The sequence below is a fragment of the Physeter macrocephalus genome, chromosome 10 (genome assembly GCF_002837175.3).
Source record: "Physeter macrocephalus isolate SW-GA chromosome 10, ASM283717v5, whole genome shotgun sequence".
NCBI classification, from domain to species: Eukaryota; Metazoa; Chordata; class Mammalia; order Artiodactyla; family Physeteridae; genus Physeter; species Physeter macrocephalus.
The window spans coordinates 15442333-15454250 of record NC_041223.1 but is presented as its reverse complement, the minus strand read 5'-3'; the positions used below and the strand labels follow the sequence as shown (position 1 = coordinate 15454250).

At 44.2% G+C, this 11918-nt stretch overlaps 1 protein-coding gene across 2 annotated transcripts in view; it reads left to right on the top strand.

Moving 5' to 3' along the window:
- The window catches only part of PLEKHG1 (pleckstrin homology and RhoGEF domain containing G1), a 176306-nt gene that overhangs the window by 147655 nt on the left and 16733 nt on the right, over nt 1-11918 (top strand). For both annotated transcript variants that reach the window (XM_028494329.2, XM_055087438.1), the window contains exons 11-14: nt 4931-4964; nt 7282-7377; nt 8976-9014; nt 11104-11126. In XM_028494329.2, coding sequence (XP_028350130.1) covers nt 4931-4964; nt 7282-7377; nt 8976-9014; nt 11104-11126 — 192 coding nt within the window. The remainder of the gene's footprint in view (nt 1-4930; nt 4965-7281; nt 7378-8975; nt 9015-11103; nt 11127-11918) is intronic.

Sequence of the window (11918 nt, the reverse complement as noted above, 5' to 3'; positions counted from 1 at the left end):
CGCGGGTTCGTGCCCCGGTCCGGGAAGATCCCACGTGCCGCGGAGGGGCTGGGCCCGTGAGCCACGGCCGCTGAGCCTGCGCGGCCGGAGCCTGTGCTCCGCAACGGGAGAGGCCACGGCAGAGGGAGGCCCGCGTACCGCAAAAAAATTTAAAAAGTGTGGTAACGAAGGAATGTCACTGAGAAAGAGTGGAGTGACCATCTCAAAGCTGCAGAGATGAAGACAGAGTCAAACAGAAAAGTAGATATTAAATTTGGCAACTAAGAGATAAGGGAGAGAGGGCAGTGGGTTGACAAGAAAGGGAGAAATAAGGAACAGACTGGGTGTAGCCTTCATTTTTAAACAAAGTTCAGAAGAGACAAACGGTGGTAGTTTGAGGGGAGGTGAGATCAAAGCAAGACGCTTTGCCCTCATGAGGAATATTGTGGACATGTAGGCTAAGGGGACAGGGAAAGGGAACAGGAGACAGTAAAGATAAGAGGTGGAACACCCCTTGGAATGTGACCCCAGGGAGATGGCAGAATAGGATCATCCTTAACCCCCAAATTTCGGGGATGGGGGCATGTACTGTAAATATAGTCTAATGAAAACATTAGATTGTGAACTTGAGGCTGGAAGCTCAAAACTCTTATTTACTGAAAAAGTAGGCAAGAACAGCTAATGCACGCCTCCATATGTTTGCAATATGGCTTTTGAAAACATTTAAAGGATAGAAGTAATCCCATTGGTCTTAGGAGCCAAAAAATTGGTGCGGCTCCATACAAAAGTAATAAATCTATTTGCCTCTTCTATACTAATTACACTATTTATATTCACTTTACCAGTAGGTATAGGGGTTAGTCTTGGAAAGGGTCAGAAACATCTTCCCTGAGCTGGGGGAGAAGAAAAATGAGAAAGGATAAACTTTGAGGTGGACTTGAGGGAACTTAAGGGTTTGCCTTCGTTGAAGTCGGTGGTAACGGCATCTACTGGGTGAGTGAAGCAAAGATGGGGCTGGATGTCCGAGGGAAGGTGGAGGGGTTCAGAACACATGCTAAAGAGCACAGGCTAGGGACTTCCCTGGTGGCGCAGCGGCTAAGAATCCGCCTGCCATTGCAGGGGACACGGGTTCGATCCCTGGTCCGGGAGGATCCCACATGCTGCAGAGCAACTAAGCCCGTGCGCCACAGCTACTGAGCCTGCGAGCCACAACTCCTGAGCCCACGAGCCACAACTCCTGAAGCCCACGTGCCTAGAGCCCATACTCCACATAAAGAGAAGCCACTGCAATGAGAAGCCTGCACACCACAATGAAGAGCAGCCCCCGCTCGCCGCATCTAGAGAAAGCCCATGCGCAGCAACGAAGACCCGATGCAGCCAAAAATAAATAACTTAAAAAAAACACACACAAAAACTAAAAATAAATAAATAAAGAGCACAGGCTAGCGGGTCAGTAGGAGTGACTACAGTAATCTGTGAAAGGATCCTAGGCCCACTGAAGCTGGCCACCGTGAACGTGTGTGTTGATGCAGCAACTTCAACGCTAGTGTTGGGGAGCCATGGCGCATGTGGGTTCCCCAAGGCTGAGGACTTGCGGAGCGGTGAGGGTGAAGGTTAAGTGGGCAAGGGAAGACCGTGCCACCCAGCATCCGACCTGCAGTGACTGAGCATGACTTCCAGGCTGAGTGGAGAGTGAAACCAACCGGCAAAATAGGCACAGGTTGAAGGATAAGTCAGAGGACTGGTTCAGCAAGAGTTAAGGTGGAGAGATGGAAAATACAGAGATCTGTAATTGAAGAGGGGACTCCTGGAGTCCTGCGGAAAGGGAGGGCACTTCTGGGTGATGATGAGGCCCTGGGAGCGGCTGTGATTGTGTGTTGCTGTTCTGGGGTGGAGGGAAGGGTGATCAGAAGTAAAGTGGCGAGGAACCAAGGTGAGGGTGGAGAATGGATATCCACGCGTGTGGGGAAATGGTCCGTGCCCAGGCGAGGAGGAATGAAGTGGAGCCGCAAATGGGATGATGCCCGTGAGAGTAGAACTGGGTGGAAAATGAGGAGAGCTGAGATTTCTGAGAAAGGAAAGTCTATTTGCTGTTTGCATAGTTTTTGAAAAGTATGTGAAGCTTGTTCTCAGGGGCTATCAGCAGTGATTCAGCGCCCAGGAAATGAACGTGCATAGGTGTGTGCTTCATCTCGTCAGGGTGTTCCGAGGTGTCAGGTAGCTCATGCGGAGAGGCGACTGCATTTGCTTCGTGGTTAGTCACTTGTTTGCTGGCCTTGTGACTGGCAGTGCCCTTCTGAGCAATGGCAGTGTGTCTTTGATATGCCCCACCTGTTGTTTACCTGTCCCTGGGAAAATCAAAACCGCCAAAGGGCTTCTGAAAAGCAGTTATTGGCCATTACAAAAATGAAACTAGCTTACAGACCTTCCTCTTTCTCCCACACTAGGGGTGTGTATTCCAAGCAGTTTTCCCTTTATGTTTTATAATGGTTAATAGAGTCACAGTAGAATAGTGCTTTTTTTGTCCAAGTTCCTGACCCTTTTAGATGTAAATAGATGTAAACATTCTATTTTTTTTTTTAGCTACAGCTTCTTGAGCACACATACACTGTGCTGAGTACTTTATATTCTTATTTCACCCTTAGCAAAACACCTTATGAGAAAGGTCTTATTCTCCCCATTCTAGAGAAATAAAAACAGAGGCTCAGAGACTGAAAGTAAACTGCCCAAGTTTATGCAACTAGTATACGACTGAGCCCAGATTCAAACCCAGTTCTTCCTGGATCCAAAGTTGATCTTAACCACATTATTCCTAGGGAAAATGAAAGCACACTTATTTAATATACTTTATCCACTATGAGCTTACGATAATTTTCTATTTTATTTGAGCAAGGTTATTACTAAGTTTTCTCTTCTCAAGACTGTTTCTTGAGTTATTTTCTTGAAGCTTTCAAACTATATTTACTCCTATCAAATAAAAGAATTACATAATGGGAACAAACATCAAAAAATGTACCACTGCTCTACTGTTAACACAGCTGTAGAGGTTAGGTTCCCCGTAACCTTCCAGTCCTTTAATTCAGTGATAGTCTCTGGCTGACCCCTAGTGGAAAAATGTGGGAATAGACTTTTTTTGAAATTAAATGTCAAGGCAAGAAAAAAAATACTGAGTTCTCGAAGTCAAGTTTATAGATACCAAGAAACTTTCTGGAAATTAGCCATATGGTCCATCTATAGACGTGGTATATAAACTAAATTTCATCCAGATTAGTTGGGAATAAGGTTCAGGTAGAGACTGTTGGATTTTATATATTCGCATGGTTCTGCCAATGCACTTCACGGAAACTGAGCTAACGTTTGTGTCTGAAATTAACTTCAACTAGTAACCTCAAACTCTGAATGTATGATAAAAATGTCAGTGTCATAAAAATCTAAGCATTTGTTTTCTCAAAATTAAGGTGACTGCATTGTTTTGTGGTTTTATTATTATTATTTTTTTGGTTACCCCTTAGCCCAGACATTTTTTTTTTTTTTTTTTTGTGGTATGCGGGCCTCCCTCTGTTGTGGCCTCTCCCGTCGTGGAGCACAGGCTCCGGACGCGCAGGCTCAGCGGCCATGGCTCACGGGCCCAGCCGCTCCGCGGCATGTGGGATCCTCCCAGACCGGGGCGCGAACCCGGTTCCCCTGCATCGGCAGGTGGACGCGCAACCACTGCGCCACCAGGGAAGCCCCAGCCCAGACATTTTTACTGTGATATCATCACATACTGTGACAAAGTATTAGTAAAATTATTTTTAAAGTTATTTTTAGCATAATGTTTGTAGATTCCATTACACTACCTTGAAAAATGAAAATGACATGAAAGAGGGGAGAAAACCTACCTAATTTTTTTCTTCTTTGAATCTTCAGGCAAGATGATTCATGTTAAGGCCATTAACTTATCTTTTCACTGTTCCCTAAACACTGATAACATATGGCAATAATTACACAAAAAGAAGCCTCAAAGCAATAAAGTTCAGAAGCTTGGGGTTGAGTGGGGGAGAAATTTGTATGCAGAGAAAGCAAGAGTCAAGGTCATCAGGGCCAGTCCCCTGCGGGAGTAAATGGTAACTAACTTGGGTTGAGTGCCTGTCCTTTGGTCCTGGTAGCAACTTTGAAAGGTCGCTCCTATCTTACCATCTTAAGGTCAAAGAAACACATGCAGGAATGTGAGAGCACCTGCCTAGTTAAGTGCTAGAGCCAGGATCACAAACCATGTCCTCCAGGGTCCTTCTCCCACACCGCAGCTCTTTCTCCCCCTCTGGGAGATTCTAGGGCACACACAAGTGAAGGTAGGTACAGGGGTGCTGGGAGAGTCAGCTGATGATAATCGCATAATATTTGGAGGGACAGAGGAACTGTCCAGCAACTATTTTGCATTCAGCTCAAAAGACTTATAATGCCACAATGATATGGGGAGGGCTGCTGGTATAGATCCTAGGCCCTGTCCCTTGAGCCTTCGGTTCCATGGATCAGGGCTGGATTCAGTAGACTAGGGTTGGGTTGCAGGAATCTAGATTTTATGATACGCTGCTCAGCCAGGTTTTTGAACCTTGAGTGAAAGTTTCTTTCTCTCTCTCCCTCTTATTTTCCCTTCCTCCTCCTCCTCCCTACCTGTGTCTCCTTCCCCTTCCCTCCCTCCCTCCTTCCCTTCCTTCTTTCTTTCCAGGTGAGGGCTGTAAGCTTAGCTCTGGGGCACCAGTGGTGCAGCATCTACCACCCACACGAGGACACCCATCTGTTTGAATCCCTTGAACTATGTGTTAATGCCTAAAAGAAATGAGTTTGTTTTTTTTTTAAGCTTTTCCAAAACCTCTCATTCAGGTGGGATAAGACCTGTATTAGGATTGGTAGTTTAAAGAAGAAACAAAAAACGGTCATTGCAATTATAGCTACACCTTCTTTCTTTCAGGCCAAGCAAGCAATACTTGAAATGGATGCCATTCGTAAGTTTTGTTTTCTACACAATTTGAAATCTCATTGTCTCCTTGTATCTCTCAAGTTTCTACAAGTTTATGGAAAATGTCAATTGTGAGAAAGTAGCAGCTCTCTCTTCACTGTTTTAACAAACAGAGCCAGCAGACAGTATACCCTCTTCCTAACCCATTGGCTTGTTTCTACATTGATTTCTCCGCTCATGTGTGAGCTCCCCGATGGCTTACCACTGGTCTCTGCATCAACTCACAATGTAAGATATGCTTCCAGGGTCACCCTTGCCCTACCTCTGCCACCACCAGAAATGAAGGTCCCACAATGCATTTCCCACCTCACTCCATTAGCGGAAAATCTATGTTGATTATCTGCAATAATCACGCTAACTAGATAGGTATTGGTTTTCCTGATGCAGCTCACATTTTAAAATTACAACTGCCCCACATATGTTATTGTGTCTCTGGACTTCTCATAGCAGTCAGAGAATAAATATAAGTGAGGTCTTATAAAATAAGACCTGTTTGAAGCACTTATCACATCCTTGTTATCTCCCAGATTAAATAGAATTTAAAAAGAAGCAATAGCTTTAAAGACTTACAGCCAGGTCTGACAGAAACTTTTACTTAAAGCTTTCTAAATAACTTACTTTTGAGGAATCTTTCCCCAAGAGCAAACACTGATTCACTTACCCCACCCTACCCCAGCCCACCTGGTTGTTAATTCTCCAGGGGGGGAATAAATAAAGAAACATTACTGAAGTAGAAAAATGAGCGCTGCCACTGTCACTGAGATTCCCCACTGCGTGTCCATCAGAGCTGGGCCGGGGCTCCTTGCCCTGTGTTCTCTGAATCCGCTTATTTTATTCAGTGGAAACCTCTCTAAGATTCTTTTTACTGAGGTATAGTTGATTTACAGTATTATATAAGTTATACGTGTACAACAATTTTTAAAGATTATACTCTAGTTGTAGTTGTTATTAAATATTAGCTATATTCCCTCCACTGTACAATATACCCCTTATTTCTTCTATAAATATATATATATATATATATGGACCCTCTGAAGAGAAGGCAAGGTCATGAATGGGCACGTGAGAATTAGGAGAAAAGATGGAGGAAGATGAGGATCCAGAGAGGTCAGCTGTTCAATGTGAGTAGCTACAGTCAACATTGTTTATTTATTCCCAGGCTCTGAGCTAGCTCTTGGACATCATTAAGATTCTGTGAGCACACAGAATGATGTGAAGCCTCTAATCGGTGCCATGTGCCTCTCGGCCAGGCCAGGCCAGGCCTGGGCCAGAGCAGCTCAGCCTAGGAAAATAACCTTACTTGCCCTACCCTGACTTTGGTCTCAGCTGGCTGTGAACAGAGTAGGCCAGTCCATTGGACCAAATGGCCTCTGACATTGGAGAAGTGCATGTGGTCTTTAACAGTCCTCAGAACTTTCTTGCACTTCAGATGCCCTTGAAGAGCCTTAACCCCAATTTGAAGAACGCCAGTCTACGTCTATGTCCTAAAATTGTTTACGCTCAGGCTTTAGGGTGCAGATGATCTTTGAATATGCTGCAGTACTTTAGGATTAGACCAGATTTTCTTAATCCAAAACCTGTGTACCCCTTAGATGAAATAAAATGAAAACCCCTTCTCTGGGAAGAGAAGCTAAACCATTCATCACATGTTCAAAGGAGCCACATATCTAGAAAAATATGAGAGTCGCTGCCCAGGGGGTCAGCTTCCACGGGGGCAGGAAGGGCTCGCCTCCCTCCACCGCCACGCCGGGCACAAATGCCTCACAAAATTGCTTCCTGGAGGGAATTCTCCATTTGGTTTTACCTTGACAGGGCCTCTGTTGTGGCCCATTGCCGCAGTCTGTCAGGGGCCTTGGTAGCAAGTTCAGCTGCAGGGATTTTTATGTTCATGGAATTGACTGACCGCTGTGGGTCTTAGAGTTGCAGGTGAGTCTGAGTCGGAGTAGGAAGTTATCACACCTACACATTTGAACTAACTTTCTAGTAAGAGTAGAGCCAATGGTTATGGCTCTTTCTGCCAGAGAGTGAAAAAGAGAGAGTACAGAGAAAGAGTGCCTGTGTGTGCCTGGTGGGTGCTGGGCGAGGTTGGAGGAGGGGTTGTGGTCTAGCTTGCTAACACACTCCAGCAGTCAGTAAACAGAAAGTCTGGAGATGCATATTCAACACCAGTTATGGAAGGAGGGATTTTACCATGCCTGAGGAAAAAGAATAAATCCATAGGTATCCAAAACAAGTCCTACCCATTTTCTGAGACGTTATGGAACGCTTCATTCTTATAGATGCATGTGGTTCTTACTTTACAGATTACCCAGGCTTCTGTTACAGCCCTGAGGGAGAGACAAAAGCCTTCTGTGGCTCTAAAGATGGTTCTGCTGCATATCGGCTAAGAAGAAAATCTGGTAAATAGGATGCGGTAATCAAGATAATTATGGGGCCTTAGTGGTGAAAGTCACTTTCAGTCTGACAAAAAGGTATATTCTTTCCGGTTTTTGAGCACACTGCCAGTTTGAATACCTTCGAGAATGCCTCCAAGTGGGGCTCTCAAGCTTTGGTTCTTAAACTCTTTCTACTTAACTCTCTATTTTCCAGTGAATATAAAAAAACGTGTCAATCAACTAAGTTCACTTTGTATAGCATGTTATTACCGTTGGCCTGCAGGTACTTAAATTCTATTTACTATCGCTAGAGAAAAATTGTATCCTGTAAATGACACATCCCAAAGATTATTCAGACCTAAAATTTTAACACACATTTGCTAAACCAGACTTCATGTAGTATTCCCTTAGCCCTCAGATTTTTTTTTTCCATTTAAATCAGCATTTATTGAGTACCTAATTTCCTGCACTGTACTAAGAACTGGGAATGTGCGAATAATACACAGGATTTCTGCTTGCAAGGAGTTTGTAGTCTAGTGGGAGAGTCAACAAAAGGTTGAATAAATACCAGTTCATACAATGGAGCTATAGTAGAGGTTGAATGGAAGAAAGAGCGGGGAGACGAAGGAGAGAGAAGGCCATACAGAGCAGAGGACCAGTACCCCAGATGGAATCTGGGGGCTGAGGAGCCTGATGGGGTGGGAATAGCACATGCAAAGGCCCTGAGACTTGAGCCAGCGTACCTTAGATCAGACAGCTATTGCCAGTTGTTTGGCCTGGCTGCAAGGTGGGCCGGAGGTGGAGGTGGACACCGTCAATCGGAAAGAGATGTGGCTGCAAGTACAGATTGGGCCCTGATCATGGAAGGCCGAGTAGGCCACGCAGAGGGTTTGAACTTGATCCTGCAAGCTATGGAAGGATTTTAAGCGATGAAATGTTTGCCTTTTAAAATGAGAGTTCTGGCTCGATGTGGAAAATGAAGTAGGCAGGGAGAGTTGGTAGGAGGCTGTTCCTCTAGTTTGGGCGAGAGATGGTAAAGGTTTGGAATAAGACAGTGGTGAGTGGGGTGGAGCATTCCTGGGATCCCACAAGACCATGATGGATGAAAACAGGAGAAACTTAAAATGATGTCCTGGTCGCTAACTAGGGAGGGTAATGTGAGTGACAACTAAGGTAAGAATCCAATTGGAGAGCAGATGGGGAGACTGGTGAGCTGCGATGGGGACCTGTTGAGTTTGCTGGGTCTATGGGCATGTGGGGGACATGTCAGACAGACAGTTGGCATCTGAGACCTGGAGCTTGGGGTAGGGCTCTGGCAGAAGAATATAAAATTGAACATTATCCGCTTACAGGTGATAGCTAAAGCTCAGAACATTGCTCTGCTAGTTGGTAGGGTTGGTTTTCTGTTAGGTGACTCCAGATTGCACAGCTCAATATTAATCCTACAGTTTTGACGGAGTGAATGTCTTGCTGCTAAGTATCTCTAAGCAATCAGGATTTAGGTGAATTTGATAGAAAATTTCTAGAGTTCAATTCATTTGCCCATAAGCTAATAATTCACTTATAAAGAAAAAAACTTGATTTGGTTTTGCAAATGATGCTGGCCTTATTTTTTCACTCAGAACCTTCCTCAAGATCTCATAAAGTTTTGAAGACCAGCGGTAAGTCCTAAAATAACTTTCTTTTTTCATTCTTGTTGATATCCACTAAGTCAAACCATACACAAAAACATAAACACCAGATGAATTACAGATTGGCAGATTTTATTAACCCCGTTATAAAATGTAAAGCTGAATGACATAAAATGTTTGCAGCATAGATAATGGGCATAAAAAGATGAATATCTGTGAATGTTGATGTTAAGAAATCCCATATATCAAAAAGAAAGGACAGGGGCTTCCCTGGTGGCGCAGTGGTTAAGAATCTGCCTGCCAGTGCAGGGGACACGGGTTCGAGCCCTGGTCCGGGAAGATCCCACATGCCACAGAGCAACTAAGCCTGTGCACCACAACTACTGAGCCTGCACTCTAGAGCCCGCGAGCCACAACTACTGAAGCCCACATGCCACAACCACTGAAGCCTGCGTGCCTAGAGCCCGTGCTCCGCAACAAGAGAAGCTATCGCAAAGAGAAGCCCTCGCACTGCAACGAAGAGTAGCCCCTGCTCTCTGCAGCTAGAGAAAGCCCGTGCACAGCAACAAAGACCCAACGCAGCCAAAACAAATAAAAAAAAAATAAATTAATTAAATCTATTTTTAAAAAGAAAGGACAAAGGACTTTTTGTAAATAAATTTATTTATTTTATTATATTTTATTTATTTATTGTTTCTGGCTGCGTTGCGTTTTCGTTGCTGCGCGCGGGTTTTTCTCTGGTTGCAGCGAGTGGGGGCTACTCTTTGTTGCGGTGCGCGTGCTTCTCCTTGCAGTGGCTTCTCTTGTTGCGGAGCCCAGGCTCTAGGCGTGCGGGCTTCAGTGGTTGTGGCATGTGGGCTCAGTAGATGTGGACTCTTTTTTGAAAGGCAGAGAATATAATTGGGCAGTTTCACAAAGGAAACACAAACTGCCAATAAAATTTACAAATGGTCACCTGTATTAGTGATCAGAAAAATCATACATTTAAACGAGATAAATGGAGGGGAGAAAGCTGTGGGCTTGGCCAAAAGAAAAGAAAAACAGGCACTCTGAAACTGTTGGTGTATAAATTTCTGCAACCTTTTTGGAGCAAAATTTGTTAATGCCCATTTAAATTTAAAATGTTTATTTGCTCTTGAGCCAACAATTTCAAATTTTTCACCTATAGAAATTTCACAATGTACACTTCCTGTATAGAAGTGCTCACCCAAGTGAGCACAGATCTGAGTATCTGTGTTCTTTGCAGAGTTTATAACAAGACACCACATAAAATGCCCATCTAGTGGGAAATAGTTTTAAAAGTTGTAGTAAATTCTGGAATACTACATGGACTATTCTGCAGCTATCAAAAAGAATCAAGTACATATCTGTCTACTGATAAGAGTGTCTACATATATTTAGCAGGAAATTCAATTTTGCATATTGCACCTTTAAGAACAAAAAAACTGTGCATTGTTGTGGGACTGGGGCAATGGGCGTGGGACCTGGGAAGATGAACATCAAACTTCTAAGTGTGGCTACCTCTACAGGGTGGAATTTGTGGAGAGGGTTTAAATGCTTCTGTAATTAAACAGTGTTGAAAGATGAGACACACATGATCAGAGTATCGTAAGGGTATCTATGAGGATGTGGTTAGTAAATCTCTCCCCACAATTCCTCTTGCACCCTCCTTAGCACAGTGCCAAGGTGACCCTGTTGATAAATGCTAGATCTTCAGTTAAAGCCAATAGAATATTTAAAAATTAACAGAAGCATAATCTTATGTTTAAGTGAGTTTCATGGCTTAGGGCATGTGGAATTTTTTTTCAGGTATATATATTTGGGTGGGGGGAAGCTTTTGAAACGTATTAATATGAATTGGTCCATTGCTCTCAGGGATTTAAGGAAGATACTTATCACTCAGATACATGTATGGTTGTTTTACATGTGGTACAAGATCTATACTTGAATAACTGAGAGGCATTTTCTAAAAATTAGGTCTAAAGAGCCCAGAGACGCTTGGGCTTCAATTATTAACAATCAGTTTAAAAGCCCTATAAAATATGAGTGCTTACCTATGTATGAGAGAGACAATTTTTAATCCTCAAACTTAAAAAATAAAAAAACTTTTATTTTTCAGAAACAGCACAAGACATCCAGAAGGTAAGTACTCTTGACATTTCTTATTTTGAAAGGTTTACTTGAGGTGCCCTTTATACCTACCCTTTCCTTATATATCTCATCTCCAGCTAATCTTCCAAGTGTAAACAATTATTTTACACGTTGAAATAGATTTAAGTTGGGGCTCGTCCTTACCAGCTCCCCCTCCGCCTCACCACCCCAGCTGCATCTCTCAGAACCAAGGTGCTGATTTCTTCATCCTCCTGCCCCACCTCTCTATTCAGAAGCTATTACCTTAAGATGTAACACCTGGGCTTCCCTGGTGGCGCAGTGGTTAAGAATCCGCCTGCTTGGGCTTCCCTGGTGGCGCAGTGGTTGAGAGTCTGCTTGCCGATGCAGGGGACGCGGGTTCGTGCCCCAAAAAAGAATCCGCCTGCCAATGCAGGGGACATGGGTTCGAGCCCTGGTCCGGGAAGATCCTGCATGCCATGGAGCAACTAAGCCCATGTGCCACAACTAGTGAGCCTGCGCTCTAGAGCCCACGAACCACAACTACTGAGCCCGCGTGCTGCAACTACTGAAGCCTGTGCGCCTAGAGCCTGTGCTTCGCAACAAGAGAAGCCACCGCAATGAGAAGCCCACGCACCGCAACAAAGAGTAGCCCCTGCTCGCTGAAACTAGAGGAGGCCTGTGAGCAGCGATGAAGACCCAACACAGCCAAAAATAAAAATAATTAAAATAAAATAATTTTTTTTTTTTTATTTTGCGGTACGCGGGCCTCTCACCGCTGTGGCCTCTCCCGTTGCGGAGCACAGGCTCCGGACGCGCAGGCTC